This window comes from Arachis hypogaea, chromosome 12 (assembly GCF_003086295.3).
Source record: "Arachis hypogaea cultivar Tifrunner chromosome 12, arahy.Tifrunner.gnm2.J5K5, whole genome shotgun sequence".
NCBI classification, from domain to species: domain Eukaryota; kingdom Viridiplantae; phylum Streptophyta; class Magnoliopsida; order Fabales; family Fabaceae; genus Arachis; species Arachis hypogaea.
Window position 1 is genome coordinate 106,378,026 of NC_092047.1, and position 23,616 is coordinate 106,401,641.

Sequence of the window (23,616 nt, forward strand, 5' to 3'; positions counted from 1 at the left end):
AGTGCAGTTTTTAATGATTCCTCTATGAAATTTGTGGCCTCTTCATCAAATACTAAATCCACATCCAACAAATCTGGTATTGGATATGTTCCTACACTTGAGGAAAAATTTGATGAAGTTTACACAAGTGAAACTGAACCTTCACCAAGAATTGAACCTACTTCAAATAGGTCAGGTCTGGGGTACATTTCGAAAAATGAGGCTGCCTTCAAGAAACCACCATTTTACAATAAAACCTCATATTCGAAAAGTCCAAAAGTTTTCAAAAATTCTGGTAAAAATGCATTTGCAAAGAGGAACAATTATAACAAAAACCAGTTTGTCAAAAGAAATGCACCTCTTCCAAAAACCGAAAATTTCAACTCTTTAATCATTTCCAGCAAAATAACTCACCTCAATTTTAGCGATATGCATCAGAAAATCATTGTTTTAATTGCAAAAAATTTGGTCACTCATATGCACAATGTTTCATTGAAAAGAGAGTTGTGGGAAACCAAATTTACAATGTTGTTTGTGATTTCAATGCACTTGGACAACCAAGATGGATTAACTTCAAAGGATCCAAATTAATTTGGATACCTAAGGTTACTTAAAGTTCTTCATACAGATTTGCCTAGCATCCAAGAACAAAAAGGATATGTGGTACTTGGATAGTGGATGCTCTAGGCACATGACTGGAAGGTCAACTTACTTCATCAAACTAAACAAGTATGATGGAGGTTTTGTGACCTTTGGAGATGATGGTAAAGGTAAAATAATTGCTGTTGGAAAAGTAGGTAATGAACAATCTACTTTCATTGATGATGTATTCTTGGTATGTGGTTTGAAGCACAATCTTTTGAGTATAAGTCAGCTGTGTAACTTAGGATATTTAGTGACTTTCAAAAGACTTGAATGCTGTGTTGTAAATGAAAAGACTAATGAAGTGCTTTTTGTTGCCAAGCGTTGTAATAATGTGTATGGACTTACCCTTGATGAACTAAAAGATCAAAATGTAGCCTGTTTTCATTCTAAAGAATCTGAAAAGTGGCTACGGCACAAGAGATTGGACCATGCAAGTATGTTTCAAATAATCAAACCTGTAAAAAAAGGGTTAGTAAGAGGTCTTCCTTTGATAAGGTTTGACAAAGACATCACTTGTGATGCTTGCCAAATGGAAAAACAAACAAAAAATTCTTTTAAACCAAAGGAAGACATCTCTACTAAAAGGCCACTTGAGTTACTACATATTGATTTATTTGGTCCAACAAGAACTCAAAGCCTAGGTGGTAAACATTATGGTTTAGTGATTGTGGATGACTATACTAGGTTTGGATGGGTTTTATTTCTTGCACACAAAAATGAAGCCTTTTCGCCCTTTGAACCTTTTTGCAAGAAAATTCAAAATGAAAAGGATTTAAAGATCTCTTCTATAAGAAGTGATCATGGAACTGAATTTGAAAACAATTTATTTGAATCCTTTTGTGAGGAATTTAGAATATCTCACAACTTCTCTTGTCCAAGGACACCACAACAAAATGGTGTTGTGGAAATAAGAAATAGAAGCATACAAGAAATGACAAGAGCTATGCTTTGTGAGAGCAATGTTCCAAAATTCCTTTAGGCTGAAGCCGTCAACACAGCTTGCCACATTTTGAATAGAACCATCATAAGAAAATTTTTGAAGAAAACTCCTTATGAAATTTGGAAAGGTTATCCACCAAACTTGGACTACTTGCATATCTTTGGATGCAAATGCTTTGTTCTTAATAACAAAGATAATTTGGGAAAATTTGATCCAAAGGCGTATGAGTGTTTGTTTGTAGGATATTCCACAACTAGTAAAGCATATAGAGTTTATCATCAAGATGCTAGAATTATTGAGGAGTCCATACATGTTACATTTTGTGATACTAACTTTGTGCAAAGTGTTTTGGAAGACTGTGATGCAGGGAATCAAGCTCAAAAGGATGATGAAACTGTGCAAAATCATGAAAATGAAAATTCTGGACAAGCTGAACCAGAAACTGCAGTTGCTGAAAATTAAAGAGACAATTCCATTCTGTCTCATGAATCTGAAGGAGACCCTGAAACCAGCAGCACCCAGAATCCCTCGATATCTGAATCTGCCTCCAAGTCCACCAGACCTCGTGAATGGAGATTTTTGAAGAATTATCTTGAGGAATTTGTCATTGGGGACGTCTCTCATGGGGTTAGAACTCGGTCTTCAACTAGAAAGGCAAATGAAGGAACAAACATTACCCTTCTCTCTCAAATGGAGCCTCAAAATGTCAAGGAATCCCTTGGTGACCCTTCTTGGGTAAAGGCAATGGAAGATGAGCTTCAAGAGTTTGAGAAGAACCAAGTTTGGACATTGGTTCCAAGGCCAAATGGAAAGAAAGTGACCAGAATCAAGTGGATTTTTCAGAACAAGTTAGGAGAGGATGGTAGCATTGCAAGAAACAAGGCAAGGCTAGTGGCACAAGGATATGACCAAGAAGAAGGAATAAACTTTGATGAATCATTTGCCCCTGTTGCCCGAATGGAAGCCATAAGACTTCTCTTAGCTTATGCTGCATTTTGTGGTTTTAAATTATATCAAATGGATGTGAAATGTGCATTTTTGAATGGTGTGATAGATAGAGAAGTGTATGTGGAACAACCACCCAATTTTGAAAATAAAGAGCTTCCTAACCATGTTTCCAAATTATCAAAAGCTCTCTATGGTTTGAGGCAAGCTCCTAGAGCTTGGTATGAGAGACTTAGCTCTTTTCTTTTGAAAAACGGTTTTCAAAGAGGCACTACAGACACTACTCTATTTATCAAGAATTCTAATGATTCTTTCATTCTAGTCCAAATATATGTTGATGACATTATTTTTGGATCAGCCAATGAATCCCTTTGCACTGAATTTGGAAAACTCATGACAAGTGAATTTGACATGAGTATGATGGGTGAACTTAATTTTTTTCGTGGGTTATAAATTAAACAAACTGAAAAAGGTTATTTCATTCATCAAGAGAAGTATGCCAAGGAACTAGTTAAGAAATTTGGTATGGAAATGCCAAACCCATGGGATCTCCCATGCACCCTAATTCAAAATTAGATAAGGGAAAAACTGAGAGAAATGTTGATGAGACTAGGTATAGAGGAATGATTGGTTCTCTTATGTACTTAACTTCCTCTAGACCCGATATTGTGCAAAGTGTTGGAATGTGTTCAAGATTCCAATCTAAACCAAAAGAGTCTCATCTTTCTGCAGTTAAGAGGATCATTAGATATGTCCATGGCACATCCAATTTTGGTCTTTGGTATCCTAAGATTGATGATTTTTCTGCAGTTGGTTATTGTGATGCAGATTTTGCCGGTGATAGAGTTGATAGGAGAAGCACATCAGGCTTATGTTGCTTCCTTGGAAAGTCCTTGAATGTTTGGTCAAGTAAGAAGCAGCCAACAGTGGCTTTATCCACTGCAGAGGCTGAGTATATAGCTGCTTCTTCCTGTTGTTCTCAGCTTATGTGGTTAAAAACATAGCTTGCTGATTACAAATTAAAGGCTGAAAATATTCCCTTGTTTTGTGACAACATGAGTGCTATTAATATTTCTAAAAATCTAGTTTTGCACTCTAAAACTAAACATATTGAAGTGAAATTTCACTTAATAAGAGAACATGTCCAAAAGGGGAATATTAGCATTCAATTTGTTAAATCGGAGGAGCAATTAGCAGATATTTTTACAAAACCACTTGCTGAGGACAGATTCTGCATGCTTAGGACTAGTCTAGGAATTTTAAGCCATGATTCTTTATTTGAAAGTTGCTGATATGTTTGTTGGAGTTTTTGTCTCATAAACAGGGATGAGACAATTCTGGGCAAGTGAAGAATGTTTTCCTCAATCAGCGTGTTCTGGACCTATTGCACATGCTGATTCATCTGGGCCATTCTAAAAAATATGAACATGAGTGGTCCAATGTGTTTCCTTAATCCAAACCACCTCTGGGCCCAATATGAATGTTACATTTGTTTTGTTTTGTTTTTGTTGGGCTGTTTGCTTTAATTTGTTTTTGTTTTGTTTTGGTATTATGTCCAAAGAGATTTTTAATTAATTTCATATTTTTTTCAAATAAAAATCAAATATTTCTTTTATGATGTCAAGTCATTTCAAGTCAAATCAGAAGGTGATGCAGTTGCATGGTTTAAGAAAATCTTTTTGGGTACGGTTACCAACACTCCTTCTCTTCCCTCCATAACTCCTCCTCAAACCTTTCGGTTTTCTCCACAACCTTTATTGTTTCTCTTCCCTCAAAATTCAGAAACCACCCACATGAGGAAGAAAACCATTCCACAAAGACCTCCTCGTGAAAAGATTCTCAAACTTCCATCAAAACTGAAGCCCTTTACTCGTTCAAGAGATCAGACCTTCACTCCCTCACCTTCTCCTCTTACCTCTCCTCCTCGTACTGATCTCATGGCGTGGACCAAAACCACACCAAGATATCCTGCCTCTACCAAGCCGATGCCACCACCAAAGGCACCGCCTTCAAAACCCAGCTCTTCGAAACCTAGCTCATCCAAGGGCAAACGCCCTGCTGCTGAAGAACCTGTTGCTGAGTCAACTCAGCCTAAGCCAAGTTCTATTCCATTGCGTTCACAAAGAGGTAAACCTCGTCTCCCTCTCAAATCAGTTAGAGAACCAGACATTGATCCTTTTGCTCACAAATCCCACTTCATGACATCTCACCCCAACTATAACCCCTATAGATTCAAATATGCCATGAACAACATTTTTTTTGAAGGAGTTATTAAGTATCGTACCTTGTGTCCCTCTTTTCTTGTTGATTTACCAACTTTGGAAAAGAAAGGTTTTCCTTTTGTTGAAAATTTAGAATTTCTAGACTGGAATCACCTTTTTAACATCAAAAAGCATGTGTATCCTCTTTTGGTCAAAGAATTTTATGCAAACATGACATATTATGAGGGCAGTATTCACTTCTATGTTAAGGGCAGAGACATTGTTTTAAATGATGAAACAATCAGTGATTCTTTGAAGTATACTGATGTTGGACCGAGTGCTTATACATCTGTAAAGTGGGATGAAGGAGTTGGTATTTCTTACAATGATGCTTTGGCTCATATTTATGAACATGTTTTCTTGATTGATGGCATTACACCCACTCACAAAGCCCTAGGATATGAACGTGCTCAGTTGCACCGTTTTGTCAACCACATCATACTTCCTCAAAGTGTTTCATATTAAAGGGTTTCTTATATTGACAATCTTGTTTTATATGCCCTGCTCACTAAAACAGAAATTTTTTTTGCCTATTTGATGGTTAGATACATGTTTGATTCTGTTAGAAGTGAGAAAGACAAAGCACTACCCTATGGCATGTTTCTAACTTGTGTTTTTGAGCATTTTGGTGTTGACTTGTCCAATGAGGATTATGAAAATATACATTCATATCTAAAAGGGGGTGGTTCAGTGAAACAGCAAAAGGGACCTACTCGTTCAGAGAGAGTGGTATTGGATGATGAAGATGATGACTTTATTCCTGAGGAATCTCCTCCTCCTTCCACCGAGGGTACTTCCATCTCCACTGGACAAAAATCTGCTCTGATGAATGTTGTCAAAGATGTAGTCCAGGAGTTTGTCTCACAATCAAATCACATGATTTCCATGAGTAAGGAACAAAGGAGGCTAACGAGCAAGCATGAGAATTTCCTCCGAAAATCAAGAGATAGAGTGGCTGTGTTCATGACGTTCATTGACAACCTTCAAAAGGATGAAGACCCTGGACCCTGCCACTGATGCTGATGAGGAAGCAGATTCGGAAGGAAATGGTTCTGATGCTTAGGATTGTCTCATCAAGTTGCTGCTGACTGATCCTTTTTTTTGTCTCATGAAAACTGTCTCTTTTGATACTTTGGAACTTATGTTCGTTATTTCTAGATGACTGTAATACCTTAACAACTGCTGCACTTACTTCAAATTAATTTGATATTTTGAACTATACTCTAACACTTTCTTGTAGGATTTAAGTTGCTGTTTTGATTAATCTTGCTTAGGCTCCACCCTTGATGACAAAAGGGGGAGTAATAGCTGCCTGAATGCTGAATTGTGAAACTTTATTGCTGCTACTGAATTTTTTGAGATTCTAATTGTGAATTTTGATTGATTGCTGCTGCTGATAGTTTTGAGCATATAAATTTTGATTTGCAACTGTGCTACTGCAGGGAATGCAATGACATGACAATTGGAACTTGCATTCATATGTTGTTGGTTTTCCCTTGATTAATCTTGATACTTTAATTTTGGTGCTGATATGATATGATAAATACTGGGCTGAATCTGTGTTGCTAGTTATGTAGTATTCCTTAGTCAAGTTGCATTATGTATAGCTCTTTTTGTAAGTATAATGTAAATAGGAACAAAAAGAAAGAGCATAAATCCAGGGGGAGCTACTCTTGAAAAGAAAAGGGGGAGCAACATAAAAGTAAGCAACATTATTCAAAGGGAAGTCTCTTAATTTTACTAAAATTCAATTCCTTTTGATTAATGATTAATTATGTTTATCATCAAGGGAGAGATTGTTGAGTTAAGAAATTAACTAAATTAATTAATGATGACAAACATTAATTTATTGGAAAAAATTAACTAATTAGTTTTGATTATTTTGGTTGAAGTGATGCAGGCCAAAAATTCAATACTCATCTGCAGCCCAAATTAAACGAAAACAAAAACAAAGCTGGTGGGCTGATAATATAAACGAAACCCAAAAGGAAACAAAGCTGAGAAATCAAAACGGGTCAAATGAAATGATCCGATCCAAGCCCGATAGCAAACAATTCTCTCTCACTTGCTTTCACTAAATCAACGTTCACTTTTTCCTCTTGGTCTGAAATCACAGAAGAAAGAGAGAGAGCTTATTCCCTAAGCTATTCACCAAAGAAGCAAGAAAGAGAAGGTTAAGCACATGGTAGAAGGTCACCCACATCAATCTGTATCAAGAAGAAGTTAGAAGCTAAAGGTGATTTTATTTCCTTCTACATGCATCTCATTTTCTTCTCCTCATCTTCAACTCTTTGCCAAGTTCATATTGGGATACATGGAAAAGATGTTGTCTGTTCTTCACTGCTGTGCATCTATGGTCACAAGTGAGTCTTGGGGACCAAGTAGCTTCTCAATGGCCAAGATCTGGGATTACCATTGAGGATATCTGTTTTATGCTTTCCTATGATTTTCGGTCAACAAGAGAAGGTCAGAATAAAAGTTTCTATTATGAGGATTAATGGGAAAAAGTGAGATGGTGGGTTGGTGACGCACAAGCCTCAAGAAGTTGACCTAAGGAGAACAACCCAGCAACATGCAAGGAGATAAAAGAAAATTTTTCTTCATTCAGAAGACAAGGAGAGATAACCAATGTTCTTGAGGTGTGTGTTCTGAGAAGAGCTCTCTGAAGAAGTTCATCTACTTGGACAATGCTTTCTTTCAAAGGAGCATTCTGCCAAAAATGAAGAACTGAATAAGAGACATGCAAATCTGGTTTATCACATAGCAAAGAGGCTGTTGAAGAGTCAATCTCCTTCATGTTTTATAGATTGTAATTTACTTTTCAATGTTTATCTTTCTGTAATTTTTTGAGTGAAAAGGCATATAGAGAGGTCTCAAGTAAAAGCCAATGAGTGAAAAGAGGCTGAGTGAAACGCTTGAGAGAAAAGTCTAGAGTTATTTCAAATTTCTTTAGGTAAATCTGTGTCTTGTTTCTTGTACTTGTGAGGTATCCCTTTCTTAGTTGGGTTAGCACTAAGAGTGAAGAGTTAGGTATTAGCATAGCAAATGTCAAATTAGGTTAGAACTTGAGTGTGAAAGGATTGTGTCAATCCTGTGGAATTGATGTATGTAATACTTTAACTATAGTGGAAATTCCACCACTGTTGTGGTGGAGACTGGATGTAGGTTGCATAGCACAAGGCAACCGAACCAAGATACATGATGGTGTTAACTTTTCTCTTCTCTGCTCTGTCCTGTGTTTTCTGATATTCATGAGACAAAATGAAATTGTCTCATAAATTTTTCGCTGCTGAGTTCAAACAGATTTAAAGAGCAAATCAATTTTAAAGGGTTAAGTTTATTAACACAAAAGAATATTCAACCTCCATTCTCTAAGCCTTCTACAACCTCTAATAAATATTAAATAAGACAAATTTTTATATTTTTTCTCTCTCTCTAGTATTATCGATACAAATATATGATAATTGAATTGGTGTTAGATTTTTAAAGTATATATTATATAACTATATATAACTTTTTTTTTATAATTTTATATATTGTAGTATTAAAAATACTTAAATTATAACATTTTGTTAAAAATTGCACTAAAAACTCTTGTTAATATTTTTTGGTTGGACTTAAATCAATCCATATAGGAAGCAAACAAAAAACAACCAAAATTAGATAATAAAAAAATTCAATTACTCAATTTTTTTTTAAAATTACTCTTTTATCTTTTATGTTTTCTTCTTTTTCTTTCCAACACGAAACACCACAATTTTATCCACCATTATGGTAGCTAGCCACTAACTATTAGTTACCACCGTCGATCACCTTAAATTCTAAACCTCAAATTTTAGATCCTAAATTTTAAATCTTAAATTAAAATTTTAAACTTAAATTATATTTTTTATTAGATAACAATAAAGAATGATTTATTTAATTTTTTACCAAAATTTAAAGTAATGAAATTGATATATCTAACAAAATAAAAAAAATTAAGAACTGATTTGATGATTAAAATTTATTGAGAATTAAATTGTACAAATAAAAATGCTTTCAAAACTAATTTGAAATATTACTCGGCATATAATATAACTATACAAGTGAATCAAAATTTAAACTATAAACTTTCTTTATTTCTTTATTTAGTTGAAAAGAAATAAAAAAAAAATAAGAGAGAAAAAAGAAAAATTATAAATTTTTAGATAATTTTACTTCTCTCTGTCAAACTATTCATTCCAAAATTTAAACTAATAAAAAAAATATAACATTAATAGTTATATCTCTAACACTCTTTAATTAAACAAAGTCTAAATAATCATAAAAGTCTATAAACCATTAGGCTGCCATAATTGGCTTAAGATACATTATTTAAATTAAAGTGGAGCATAATTTTATTAACTGGTATAGTTAGATTACAAATTATTCATGTCCTTTGAATTGTTGTAAGTTCTAGAATTTTCAACAATTATTTAATAATATTATTTATTTTTCTAGAGTATTACAAGAATTCATCTAGTTTTAACTATTTAATCCTCAAACTAACTTAATTATAAAATATATAGTTATTTGATAGACTTTATACTTTGTTTAATATAGTAGCGCTTATTACTTAGAGAATTAGCTCAGTAAGATGCTAATATGGGCTTAATTAATTAGGCTATGCATAGCTATCACCAAAAAGCATAATTCACCCGTGTTGACTTAGAAAACTGCAAGATACAAATAACATTAACTAAGTCAAGACATAGTTGATTGAGTAACCAAATTTACATTAGTATTTTGTTGCATTGCAAAAATCCAATTTTCAATGCTTGAATATTTCATGTATTATAGAAGAAATAATAACTAAATGCTTATACATTTTTTTATAGGTGACAATCTAAGTTAAGAATAAATAAATATTCATTTTTTGATAAAAATGCTTATGAAGAACTTTTACATGACATCATTAGAAAGTTACCTCTTGTATAACCTTTTGTTGTGCTGCCTAAAGGGCAATAGCCGAACAAAAACACCTTTTTCCAACCATTTTTGTGCAATTTTCTTGCCATCCTTTATCCTCCTTATAATTCTCAACCTGCCCATGATTATACATAGACACATTCAATTAGCACAGCATAGAACAGGTACCAATGGATTACAATTAAGAGTAGTGTTAGTAAACAAATTTACCCTTTCTACGATGTTCTCTCCAACCTTGACTCCCCCAATTACATGTATAGTTTCTTTAACAACAGCAGCAGCAAAATATCCCCTAGGTTGATTCATTTGTTCCCCGGTTATCCATGCTTCGCGACGAGGATCAAACACTTCAACGCTCGACACCATTGTGCTTCCATCAAAGCCACCAAGTGCATGCCTACAAGGTGAATGGATAAGTAGTTCATAAATCATAACAGAGCAAAATCAGTCACATAGGTTGTTACTAGGAAAGATTCTAGTGCAAGTCTTAAACAGATCAGCAAAATCAAAATTGAAGGTAATAAAAAAAGTTGAACTCACAATTTCCCATTCAACACAACCATGGAGTGGCAGCCCCGCCTTGTATTCATGTCTGGTATTTTGGTCCATGAATGTTCCCTAGGATCAAATCTTTCAGCAGACCTAAAATTATTGAGAAGGGTCACTCTACTAATACATTAAGAAAATATAATATCTATTATTGATATGATAAAAGAAGCAGAAATGAACCCAAAATCTTACTTCAAATAATCAACTCCATTATATCCACCAGTAACATATAATGCACCATTGAGTTCTGCAGCAGCAACTGCAAATCTCTGGAAATACAACAGATTACAAATGGCCATTTAATTGGGTGATACATAATACATATTAATTCATGGATATGGAGTATAAGATGACATAATGATATGGATAATGATAAACTATAATCCCTGAAAAGATGCCTAAACTGTCATATCTTATGCTAATACAAGCCTTGAGATACCTATCATTTGGTTTTCCCAAAATAATCTTTCACATCCGGATCTTATATGCACCAATAAGCCAATGAACTTTACCTTATTCAGCATTGAACGTGTCGAAATCCACCGTCCAACTTCCAAATCAAGCATCTCAACGTCTGAAAAACAGCTATCTCCATCGCCACCACCAATTGAAAATATCTTGTCACTCAAGGCAGCTCCAGCCAAGCATCCTTTCTTCTGATTCAAAGAAGGGCGCGAAGTCCACTCGTTGTGGAATGGACTGTATGATTCAACTACATATGCATAGAATATAAAAATGATTAGAAAAACTATTCATCCCCGTATAAAATCACAATTTAGAAAACTAGGAAAAGTTCTCGCACCTGTGTCATACCAGACATTACCATCTCCACCACCGAAAACATAAATTTCACCATTTAACTTTACTACCGAAGAATATGAGCGAACTATGCTCATAGGCTTAAGAGACTTGACCACATTCTGGGAAGGCCAATACAAATCCATAGCTGATAACCATGATTCTCCATCGAAACCTCCTATTAGAAACAATGACTCTCTATTGTCTAAGTGCATCTCCTCAGATGATTCAATGGCTATCTTCTCAACAGGTGCTAGAGGAAGATTACATGCAGATTCTAGCATTATACAACGATCTTTTAAATGCTGAATTTCCAATGTCGCCTCAATCTGAAAAGATACATAAATAAATAGTATGAAAATAGAACTGAGTGCAATTACATAGACTAAGAGTACTTCGAGATATTGATTATATGGCAGTATCTATAATATGAAAGAATACCAGCTTCCGTTCAAGGTAACTACTCTTCTGAGTTTGTATTTTCTTGAAAGTTGCCAGCTCTTCAAACTCTTGCTTCATCTACAAGGGTACTAAAGTTAGTTACATGCAAACAAAAGTAATTTATACCAGTTAAGATATTTCCTTTCATCAATCTAAACCACCTGCTCTATCGACTGTTGATACTCAAATGGAGGGCTTAAACTCTCTTCATTCTTCTCTACTTCAGGTGGAACCTCTTGATCACTCTTTTTGACAGAGAACTGATTATTATTCTCATCCTCATTGACATTTGAGTTGTTATTGGGAGCTGCATTTGGATTGTCCGGCAAAGAGAGGTCTTGAATTTTGCGGCCAAGAGACAATGCCTTTAGCTTCATGTGTACAAGGTCTTTTTCATCCTCTTTTACCTCATTCACAGCTATGTGAGTATCCAATTGATCATCTCCATCTAAGGAAGAAGTTATCTCGATGGAGTTTGTTCCACTCGAATCAGTAAAATGCTCTGCCTCTGATTCAGGCATTTCGAATGATTCACCTTTCTTTGGAGGAGTTTCATGTGATGGAAGAGGTTGAGGTACTGCCCTCCACTTCATACTCTGCGGCGAAGGAGTAGCAGGTGCCAATGCTGAAAACACTAGTAGAGAGTTCAGCTTGTTTGCTTGTATATGGTCTAGCTCAAACCAGAAATGGTTGCGACTGAAGTAGTTTTCTTTGATTATTTGTCCAAATCTATCTTCAGACAATGGCTGGCACTGAAGTCGGACGCGAACTTTCACCTTAACATTATCAAACAAGAAAGTACTTAATCTAAAGGCCTTTTTGACAAATCATGATCACTATCATCTTTAGTCATATAAGCATTATCCTAATCCATATTAACAAGTTTTTAGCAGTTAATTAGATAGCAAGTCTACCTGTGCAGGATATTGTGTTATCTCTGAACAATCCACAGACCAAGCATGGTGATCAATATACATTTGTCCTTTGCTAGCTGCCTCAAAAATACCATGAATCTTCCTATCACTATAGTTGAACAAAAACAGTGGCAACCCAGGTTCAATGTTCTTCACATAGAAATAATGCAGAGCTGGTAAGCCTGTTGCAACAAATAAAAATTCCGATAAGCAGAAGATAACATAAGCAACTCACATTTAAATTCAGGGGAAGTCACTGTAATTCTTTGAGATTTGTCAATATCCATGGTAAAAACAATTTTATGATATTGATCATACTAGTTTCAAGCTCTAATAGAATTTAAGTTAAAGGTACTAGTGCTGGATGAAGACTTGTATGAACACAACAACATGATGTCAATTTTCAAATGTAGAATAGTATTGCTCACACTAATCGCTATAGAATTGTTTTGTACACTCATTGTTTACACACATACCAAGTCGACACATGACTTAGTATACAAGAGTGAGTATAAATATCACATCTCAATTGCTATTAGTATCTATTACAAAGAATATAATAAAAATCAAACGGTTGCAAAAAAGACTAACCAAAGAGTTGTTTAGATAAGCATTCTTTCAATGTACTGTTCTTGCAACCAAATATGACACCACCAAGTTGATTCTTCCTTAGATTTCGACAGAATGGAAAACTGATCTCTGAATATGGTGGACCAACAGGTTGTGTTTTCCTACCTGCACCCATCCTGGTATAGGAGGAGAAAAGATTTTTTTTCACTAACAATAATCAATGGCATAATCAAGTGCACAAAAGATATGTATCATTCAAATGAGCAAAAGTTCAAACACCTTCAGTGCATTATGTAAGTGTAAGTTATCAATTATCAATTATAAAGTTTTTTTTTTTTTTTTTTTTTTGAATAAAAGAGAGAACCTTCACAAATATCACTATTCACTCGACCAAAAGATTGAAACATAAGACTAATAAATCACATTAATCATCTTACAGAACTATATTGACATTGCAGCTAAGATTTTGTTTAAGTAATCAAGAAAGTCACATTATCAGTATCATTATCATTCATTCCTATCACTGTATTTGCAAATTATGAAAGTCATATTAAATAAAAAATGTTATGAATTTTATAAGTTTCTATATGATCAGTAAGAAAGAGAATTAAACTAACATAATGAGAGAGATACTTGTGTAGTAGAGACAAAGATTTTTGTAAATATCACGAAGCAACAAATATGAGGAACGGTTTATATAGGAAATGGTGAAATGTAAAAATAAATAAAGCACCCCTGGTGAATATTTTTTGTGTGAGTGGTGTTATGGTAAATTTACCTATCTTTAGAAATATACTTTTAATGGTAGTAAGTTTGGCTAGTTTGATTTAGATTACTTAAAGAAAATATTTTTTTTTATTTTTAAAGTATTTTATGTTTTAAAACTCAATTTACAAAATATAAAATAAAACTCAATTACGAAAGGGAAGGCTATGGAGAACCTTCTTTTCACATGCATCACATTTTATTTATGATTACTATAAGAAATATTCAAAAACATGCATTTTGATAGGAAAAAAAGAAAATAGAAAACATATTGACTTTTTAATGTTAATGATAACTTTTATAAAAATCAAAATAAAAAATATATGGACGGATCATATATTGTTTATGCCCAGCATGGATTTGGCATTATTTTTGTGAATAGCATTGATATCTTATGTTACCACTTACCAACACAAAGTATTGGTAAAATAATTCGTTGATTGTGCTCACCACACGTAGTTTTTGTTTTATTTTGCAATTTGCACTTACCACAAAAAAAAAATCTGAAATTCAATGGTCTCATTAATCTATCTCAAATTAGATTAGTCTAATCTAAAGTGTTCTTGGAACTAATTTTGTTTAAGAATGATTATCGAGCCACCTAAGTCAATTAGATGCTTATCGTTTGACAATTTTTTTTTTCAAGTTTTACATGCATTTGAATCATATAAATAGGATTTATTTTGACACACTATTCACGTAAAACAATGTTGGGTAAAATACTATTTTAGCCTTTAACATTTGACTTAAGTTCTAATTTCGTTCCTAATACTTAAAATGTTCTATTTTTATCATAAAAGTTTTATTTTATTCTATTTTAGTCCTCTAGTCAAAATTAAAAGCTTTTTCTTAAAATACCCTTTTGATACTTCTGTTCAATACGATATTTACGTTTTTCATTATTGATGCTGACCAAGGTTTTAGTTTATGATTGCAGTGGCAGTTGCTATTGCTGCTGTTGAGTTCCAATAGCTTTGTTTATCTCTGACTCAAAAAATACATCAAAACATCTACATTCTTTCGCTATTGCAAAAGTTGCAGAGTGTAACATAAAAGCCAAAGAAATGGCATTTCCCTGCAATTTTCTAGTCCTATAAACATTTAGCAGGAGTGTAGGACTATAATTAACGAATCATCGTATAAAGATCCAGTACCATGCAACAACTCAAGCTGGATCCCATGTAATATATGGTCAACATAAGGCTGCAGCTCAAGGAGAACAAAGATCCTGAAGAAAGATCCAGCTGAAATACCATGGGTAATATAATTGAACCCCATAGCTTTTCCACGCAATTCATCTATGAAGTTGCAACTTTTCCTGTGATTTCAACTTGCTCATGCATGTTCTTATAGAGCGTTACGTGTATTTGGATTTGACTATTTGAGAATTCCTTCTACTGATCCCAGTAGTTTCTCAGCTGTGACATGTGCAAGAGAAGCTCATCCCTGCCCATTCCAGATACACTGCTAGTCATTATCCAAGGGGGATGTATCTTGTAGTTTTGCCTGATTATTTCTTGAAAATCCCTTATGTTCTCATCAGGCCTTTTTCCCTTTGCCACCTTCATTTTATCACATTTTGTGAAAACAAAAGTGATTGGTATCTGAAATCCATGGAGCTTTAACCATTAATGATATTTGGACTTAGGTTTCAGAATCTCAACATATAACAGCATTAATTTCGGGGCTCAATATGAAAAAAGCATCATACATTATTGCGTCCAAGCCAATTCGCACAATCCAGGTCAATCTTTTGAGGTGGAACACTTGCATCAATGAGAAGCAAGACAGCCACCAGGGTATCTCTATTCAAAAAGTACTCCTTGGTGAACGAGCACCAGTCCATTTTAGCAGCTTCGGGTGCTTTAGCAAAGCTGCATAAAACTCAAACACATGAGGAAAACTTTTCCATCAAACTAACTAATAGCAATATCACCAATCAACAATGCTCAATCCCCTTCAACCCTAAAGGGAACCTCAAAGGGGAAAAAAGGACATGGATGGAAGAACCTAATTGAAGAAAACATGGCAAGCCCGTTGACCAACATAACTACCGAAAATATTTAGAGAAACTTTAATTATTATTAACCATGTCAGGCAAGGAGGATACCTAGCTTAGCTCCACAAATGATGCCTTTATGGAGTAAATAAGGAAAATGAATCAGCTTTGCAAAATTTACACTAATAACATGTAGTTAATAATGTTGCCCTGTTGAATTCGTTCATTTGCCCCTCAGTGAAAACGAATAACAGAAACAACTATAATTAGCAAGTACACCTTAGAAATGGTACTATATTATATAAATACCTTTGATTTCATAATAATTGAAATTGCAGACACATACACAATAAAGGAGCATAAAGAGAAACTAGAACACATTGAGTAATGCTGTGAGTGAGTGACTGACCCATAACCAGGCAAATCCACAAGGTACCAGCTTTTGTTGACCAAGAAGTGATTGATAAGCTGAGTCTTCCCTATAAGTGCAACAAACCAAATTAAATCTACACATCACATATAAGAAGAAGAAGAAGACGACTTGTGAACAAAGGCATTAATAAGACCTGGTTTCTTAGAGGTGAGGGCAATTTCTTTCTTGTGAACAAGGGCATTAATAAGAGAAGACTTGCCAACATTGGAGCGACCTAATATGGCGAATTCAGGTCGGTCATCTTTGGGGCAGTCCTTGGCCCTGCCACTGCTCTTTACGAACTCCACACCCTTAATGCGAGCATCGCCTGCATAGGGTCCGATTATAATGTTGGATCCTGGAAGCACCATTGACTCGTTGACTTCATGGGGCTCCACTCCCGGTGGAACGAACAGCACCATTCGGAGAAGTGCAGGTGGAGGTGAAGGGGGGATGGCAGCTGCAGAGGAGGAGGTTGTTGAATAGGAAAGAGGGCGCCACAAAGAGAGGAGTGAATGGGTGCTGGTTTTGCCGGGAATGGTGACAGAGAAAGATGATGATGATGAATGAAATGGAATTTGGAGAGTGAGAGTGAAGAATTGAGTTCTTAGCGTCATTGTTATCCTTCTTCAGTCTCCTTGATGCAACTGGATTATGATCTATCGGTGCCTCGAGACCTGGAGGGTTTTCATTTGCCATGAAGCCATGTGTCAATCACAAGGCTGTGACTTGTGAGAACAGATTCGGCAGTGAAATCAAACCGGTTTAATTAAATATCTAAATTCAGTGATTCAATAAGAATAAAATTAAAAAAATCACATGCTCACATAATAATTTGTCTATTTCATCCCTAAAACTGGATTATTTTCACATTCAAATTCAACACATCAAAATAAAAAATCTCTAATTAATGATAAAAAAAAAAAGCAAACAGAGCCTATTCTAATTAATGATAAACCACGCACTACATCAGTACATGTTCATGGGAGTTTCTTGGACTGCGAGGGAGGAATGACATGAACACAGCATGGCAGAAAGGGAGATATGGTGAAAATTGAAAATACAATAATAGCTAACATGATTAACAAACAGAACAACCAACAAGTCAAACATCCAAAAGTAATCAGAAAGGCATGTATTAATTATTAACAAACAACAACAGCCGAGAAGTAACAACATCACAAAATCAAAATCAAATTCTGAAATTCATGAAGCAAATTAGAATTTTAAGATATAAAAAAAAATTACATTATCAGAAACTTATTATTAATTAGGATAAAATCAAATTCATGAAGCAAATGAGAGAGCAGTGAGTCTTACCAGGGACGAAGGAGAAGCGGCCGGAGAGGCGAGACATGACGACGAAGAGGCGAGCGCTGGCGGCAACGAAGGGGAGTAGCGATGCAGGAAGAGAAATGGAGAATGGCGGCGGCGCAGGAGTTGAACGGACTCAACGGAGTAGCGACGGCGGCGACGCTGGCGGACTTGGATAGCAGAGAAGGAGAAGGGGAAGGTAGCAACAGATTTCTTAATTGCAAAACGGCTGAGCCGGTCAAACCGTTGGTACTTGATAGTTCAATCGATTTATTAAATATTTTTGTTTATATATATTTTGCAGGTTATTTTTATTATAATTTTTTATGAGAAACTCCTTGTGAGTTGTGGCGGTAATTTAATATTTTTTGTTATTATTTGATTAGTAAAAAATATGTGTGCAAAATTTTAAAAAATATAAGTATAAATTATTTTGTGCGTGTAAAATATTAAAATATCTATAAATATAGGTATAAATTATTGATAATTAAATATTGACAAAAAAATATAATATTTATTAATTATGTAGTATTATTTATTTTTTATTAATTAGACATTAATGTATATATTATAAATTTTTGAAAAGTTTATAGAGTCAATTACAATATAAGTCAATTAAGTCAATTCTTTTTTAGAATAAATTAAATTTATATCTATGAGAGATACAGACGTTGACAAACGTAGTAATTGAAAATGGCTTTCGTGTGTCAAGATTACCCTAACGGACCAATTACGTAACTAATATTGGGTACTCTTGGCACACGGAGACCATCTTCCGTAATAAATAATAACAATTATCGTTTTATTCTTATATGAGTACATTTGTCAGCTTCTGTATCTTTTATGGATATAAATAGTAATTTATTCTTATTTTTTATTTCTAATTTTAAAATTCAAAAAATTAGAATAGTGAGAGGTTAATTATTTTTTTTATAATAGACCTATTTTTAACTAGTTGACTTAAGTTCACTTTCACTCTTAATTAGTTTCTTAACGAAACTCTAAATTTTTTTTTTGTGTAATAATATTTTTCATTGAGTGTTTATTTATATTAATTTGACGACAAAGTATCTTGTATTCAAAATTTAAAATTAATAGTTTTATACAAACAAATAAAATAAATAAATAATACGTAATAAAATTTGAATATGTCAAGCAAAAATTATTTAATTATTCATGAATTTTATTATTAAATAAATATTTTTCTCAATATTCAATTTCCCAAAATCCTATTCGAAATTGTGAATTTATTGCCTTAATAGTAGATTTATTCAAACCAATTTAATTAGAGACAAAAAGTAGGATAAAGTTGTATTACTATGTATGTATTTAATTTTGGAAAAGTATAAGGTACCAATATGTTAATTTATTACCAATAATAATTAATTAATTTATTACCAATAAGAAGATACATTCAGGACATACATATATAAAGACATTTCTATTAGACTCAACCATAAAAAAATATTTTTATTAGACAAATCCAAAAAGATATTTCTATTAAATATCAACGTCAACAAGAATTTTGGTGTTGATAACATAGCGAAATTGTTTAATTTTTGATAGAAATTGAGATGTAGCTGTTTTGGCACAAGTTGATAGTTGTGAACAATGAACATTCCTCCTTCCACTTGACGCGCAAGTAGTATATAAATAATAGAAGAACAAAGTAGAAATATAACTCAAAAATAAAATTCAAGAACACATAAGAAACCATGATCGCCCAAAAGAACCTCATCACCCTCTTCTTATTCCTTATCATCTTCACTTCTTCAGCCACCCTTTTTGGCAACTCCATAGAACCCAAATCACTTAACCTACACAAAGAACAAATCTTATCCCACTTCAGATTCTATTGGCAAGAGAAATTTTCAGAACCAAACGCAACATCAATGGAAATAGTTTCACCAGTTCCAAAATACAACACCACCTCAAAATTTGGTTCAATTAGAGCCATAGACATAGCTTTGACCATAGGACCGAATGTGAGCTCCAAGGTTGTTGGAAGAGCTCAGGGTGTCTATGTCTCGGCATCGGAAACCGAGATCGATCTTCTGATGATTGAGAATATTGTGTTCTACGAGGGAAGGTACAATGGAAGCTCCATAACCACCATGGGAAGGAATCCGATCTTCAGTAAGGTAGTTAGGGAGTTGGATGTTGTTGGTGGCAGCGGGCATTTTAGGTTTGCTAAAGGGTATGCTGAATTGAGGACTATATCTTCGGATCCTAAGACTCTTGATACTGCGGTTCAATACGATGTTTATGTTTATCATTATTGATGCTAACCAAGGATTAGATTTTGGTTGCACTTATGGCAGTTGGTATTGCTATTGGTGCCGTTGTGTTGCAATGCAAAAGGTTAAGAAAAAAAAAAAAAAAAAAGAAATGTTAGAAGATTATCAAAATTTATTGTTTTTGGTCATTAATTTAGTTATTAACATTTAAAAGTAGAGTAAACAACGGAAGATGCGAATAACATAATAACAACCTGTATTTCAGACCCACTAAAATAAAAAACATCCCATCCCATTTATACTCCTACAACTCTAGCCTTTCACCTTCTACGACTCCACCTTTCTCTCTTTTTAACGTAGTCGCTTCACTCCCTTTTCTTGGTCGCGCCGTCACCAACGCACTTCATTGTTGCTGCCACTGTCTGAAGAAGCAATGCGTTCGCAGTCGTTGCACCTTCTTCTCCCATACGTCGCTTCGTTCCTGTGCTCCTTGCAACCAACGCTGCCACTGCACCTTCTTCTTCCTCGTGTTGCATTGCTCCTGCTCTTGATGCTGCTGCTGCACCTTCTTCTCCCATGCATCGTGTCGCCCCTGTTCTCTCTGCAAGCGATGCTGCCGCTGCGCGCCTTCTTCTCCCCTCTATCGCGCCTCGATTGTGCTCCCTGCAATCATCACCGCTGCGTGTTCTGAACGAAGAAGCTAGTCCTCTTCTCCCCTGCGTTTGGTCATGCTTGTGCTCCCCAGAAACAACACCGGCAATCGTCTCGAACCCTCCCTGCGTCGTGCCATTTGAACAATCAACGCAGCTTCTCGTCTGTCCGACCTGTAGTGATAATGGATGTTTCTTTTTATGTTTTTTCATGTTTCTTTAATCATGGATTGGATGTTTCTTTGTTTTTAGATGGATGTTACTTTGTTTTTAGATGGATATTTCTTTGAGTAGAGTGACTCGAGGGCGGAGACGCAGTGTGATAGAGAATGGCGACACGAGGGAGGAAGAGGCGACATTGGGCGTGGTGCGGTAGAGGATGGCGACACGATGGAGGCACGACGAACGGCACTGAAAGAGATTAGGGTTTGTAGGATGAGTGGGAGTGAAAATAGAATTAGGTTAAGTTCTGGTATTATAATTATTAAAAATCTTATTTTTAAAATTAATTAAACATTCTTTTTTTAAGCTGTTCTTTAGTATAAGTATTGTTTTCCTATGATTTTTTTTAAAGTATATGATAAAGTATGGAGTTGATTATTAGACTAAAGAAATTAAATTGATGACTAAATGATGACTAAAAATAATAAATTTTAATAACTCATTAGTATTTTTAATAAAAAAATATTATGTGTTCAAAAAAAATATGAGATATCTTGTTATTATGTATTATTTATGTGTAAACTATGATTTAGTTTATTTTTAAAATATATTTTATATTAATAATTAATTTAGTAGTTAATTTTTATGTATATTTGATATGATTGTAAAAGAAAATTCCATATGTGAAAGTTTTAACTGTTGTTATGATATCAATGTATGTAGACATTAATAAGATTGTAATATTTTATTTAAATAAATACAAAATATATATATATATATATATATAGTTGTATTATTATATCATAAAAAATAAATAATTTTTAAATTTTTTTAAATGATCTAAACATATAAATTTAATTAAATAACTATTAACCTACATTAAAATTAAATTTTATAAAAAAATTTCCTATTTTTAAATTTGTACAATAAAAGCGGAAAGTAATTATAAAACCGCCTCAGAATGCATGTTAGATCCCATTGTATACTCATGATTGGTCATGGATTAAAGACTTAAGAGGGGAAAAGATTGTTGTAATATTTAATTTGTTTGTTCATGATTTAATATATCGTGTATCGCATTATTGCAATAAAAATACTATGAAGCAATAATTGCACACTGTCGTAATTTTAGTTATTATTTTATTTTAAAGTTTACTACACTACTACACCAATGTTTTTAGTTTGGTCTTTGATGGTTGTATGATCGGAAAAGCTCTACATACAAGTGATTAGGGCTTGTAAGCATTATAAGTCAATTAACCCCTAACCCCCAATACACGCTGCAAGTGCTACGTCCCTTACACGCGCTATATATCTTCTTCTTTCCAAATTTGCTCGTTCTTCTTCTCGCGCGTCTTCCCCTGCTTTTTCGATCGTTCTTTTCTCCTCCTTCCTCACTGGTTTGTTCTTCGTCATTGACATTAGTTCCTCTCTCTGTAACTCCAGCTTCGTTTTCTTTTCGATTTTCTTGTTTCTGAAATCAAAGTTTGAACTCGTTTTGAAGATAATGGATGATTCAACCTCAGGATGTGAGGAATTACATTACGAGAGAAGTGCGAGAAGCGTGGGTGTGCTTAAAGACTTATTTGATAGGAATTGGAATGATTTTTTGCTAAATTTTGGTCTTGTGGACAACAAGTGGCTTTCAGGTAATGTTTGTTTAAAATCTGCAGTAGAGGTGTAAATTTAATTTTTTTTCGGGTGTATTTATTGTCTGTGTTTGGGTGTATTCTGCAGATCTCTATGAAGACCGTCATATATGGATTCCAATCTATCTCGATCACCACTTCTGGGCAGGGATGAGAAGCACACAAAGGAGCGAGAGCGATTTACATATGATTACTCTGAATTTTGTTGCAGTTATTTGTATAGCATTGTGCAGCTGAATAATTTGTGAACATTGACTGTGAAACTACCGCGTGAACATAAATCTGTAGATTGAATCTAATGTATTAGTTTTGATTAATTATCTGCAATTTATAGCAGATGCTCGGGTGTAGATCAGACTTTTTTGGGTGTATTTTTGGGAGAAGTGCGGGTGTATTTACAGTTTATGGCTTTTTTTTGTTATTTTAGTTGAGTTGTTGTCGTTCAGGTGTATTAGATAAGACATGATTGGGTGTATTTTTTGTTTTTGACATGGTGTATTCTGCAGCCTCTCTCTGTTGATGACCAGTTTGTTAAATTTTATTGAAAAGGATGTGAGGAATTACATTACGAAAGAAGTGCGAGAAGCGTGGGTGTGCTTAAAGACTTATTTGATAGGAATTGGAATGATTTTCTGCTGAATTTTGGTCTTGTGGACAACAAGTGACTTTCAAGTAATGTTTGTTTAAAATCTGCAGTAGAGGTGTAAATTTAATTTTTTTTTCGGGTGTATTTATAGTCTGTGTTTGGGTGTATTCTGCAGATCTCTATGAAGACCGTCATATATGGATTCCAATCTATCTCGATCACCACTTCTGGGCAGGGATGAGAAGCACACAAAGGAGCGAGAGCGATTTACATATGATTACTCTGAATTTTGTTGCAATTATTTGTATAGCATTGTGTAACTGAATACTTTGTGAACATTGACTGTGAAACTAACGCGTGAACATAAATCTGTGGATTGAATCTAATGTATTAGTTTTGATTAATTATCTGCAATTTATAGCAGACGTTCGGGTGTAGATCAGACTTTTTTGGGTGTATTTTTGGGGAAAGTGTGGGTGTATTTACAGTTTATGGCTTTTTTTGTTATTTTAGTTGAGTTGTTGTCGTTCGGGTGTATTAGATCAGACATGATTGGGTGTATTTTTTGTTTTTGACATGGTGTATTCTGCAGCCTCTCTCTGTTGATGACCAGTTTGTTAAATTTTATTGAAAAGGATGTGAGGAATTACATTACGAGAGAAGTGCGAGAAGCGTGGGTGTGCTTAAAGACTTATTTGATAGGAATTGGAATGATTTTCTGCTGAATTTTTGTCTTGTGGACAACAAGTGGCTTTCAGGTAATGTTTGTTTAAAATCTGCAGTAGAGGTGTAAATTTAATTTTTTTTTTCGGGTGTATTTATAGTCTGTGTTTGGGTGTATTCTGCAGATCTC

The 23,616-nt window shown here is 34.2% G+C and overlaps 3 protein-coding genes across 5 annotated transcripts; 1 reads left to right on the top strand and 2 right to left on the bottom strand.

Annotated features, from left to right (window-relative positions):
• Positions 1-9,571: 9,571 nt before the first annotated feature.
• Positions 9,572-13,164, bottom strand: LOC112728077 (uncharacterized). The gene is made up of 10 exons (XM_025778061.2): positions 13,011-13,164; positions 12,420-12,601; positions 11,667-12,281; positions 11,506-11,583; positions 11,069-11,393; positions 10,779-10,978; positions 10,459-10,535; positions 10,258-10,359; positions 9,928-10,114; positions 9,572-9,832 (listed from the first exon to the last, which is right to left on the bottom strand). Exons 1-10 carry the CDS (start codon positions 13,162-13,164, stop codon positions 9,743-9,745), a joined length of 2,010 nt encoding a protein of 669 aa, XP_025633846.2. The 3' UTR covers positions 9,572-9,742.
• A 1,548-nt stretch (positions 13,165-14,712) lies between these two features.
• LOC112728078 (GTP-binding protein At2g22870) lies at positions 14,713-17,746 on the bottom strand. 3 transcript variants are annotated; one of them, XM_072209619.1, is made up of 5 exons: positions 17,486-17,746; positions 16,320-16,842; positions 16,163-16,232; positions 15,466-15,628; positions 14,713-15,358 (listed from the first exon to the last, which is right to left on the bottom strand). In XM_072209619.1, the coding sequence occupies exons 2-5, from the start codon at positions 16,780-16,782 to the stop codon at positions 15,149-15,151; spliced, it is 906 nt and encodes a 301-aa protein (XP_072065720.1). In that variant the 5' UTR covers positions 16,783-16,842; positions 17,486-17,746; the 3' UTR covers positions 14,713-15,148. The 3 variants fall into 3 exon arrangements, with proteins under 3 accessions (XP_072065720.1, XP_025633850.1, XP_072065719.1); XM_025778065.2 differs by having other exon boundaries at positions 16,320-16,887; XM_072209618.1 differs by having other exon boundaries at positions 16,320-16,893.
• Positions 17,747-19,173: 1,427 nt separating this feature from the next.
• On the top strand, positions 19,174-19,887 carry LOC112729374 (dirigent protein 22). Its single transcript, XM_025779602.3, has one exon. It carries the CDS (start codon positions 19,195-19,197, stop codon positions 19,759-19,761), a length of 567 nt encoding a protein of 188 aa, XP_025635387.1. The 5' UTR covers positions 19,174-19,194; the 3' UTR covers positions 19,762-19,887.
• Positions 19,888-23,616: the final 3,729 nt, after the last annotated feature.

Coding starts and splice junctions, on each gene's coding strand:
- LOC112728077 (XM_025778061.2), bottom strand. CDS start 13,164: ATGGGTGCAGGTAGGAAAACACAACCTGTTGGTCCACCATATTCAGAG. Junction 11,394..11,505: donor GTTACCTTGAACGGAAGCTG/GTATTCTTTCAT, acceptor GTATCTTTTCAG/ATTGAGGCGACATTGGAAAT. Junction 9,833..9,927: donor GAGAGAACATCGTAGAAAGG/GTAAATTTGTTT, acceptor AATCATGGGCAG/GTTGAGAATTATAAGGAGGA.
- LOC112728078 (XM_072209619.1), bottom strand. CDS start 16,782: ATGACGCTAAGAACTCAATTCTTCACTCTCACTCTCCAAATTCCATTT. Junction 16,233..16,319: donor CCTCACCTCTAAGAAACCAG/GTCTTATTAATG, acceptor TTGCACTTATAG/GGAAGACTCAGCTTATCAAT. Junction 15,359..15,465: donor ATTGGCTTGGACGCAATAAT/GTATGATGCTTT, acceptor CATGGATTTCAG/ATACCAATCACTTTTGTTTT.
- LOC112729374 (XM_025779602.3), top strand. CDS start 19,195: ATGATCGCCCAAAAGAACCTCATCACCCTCTTCTTATTCCTTATCATC.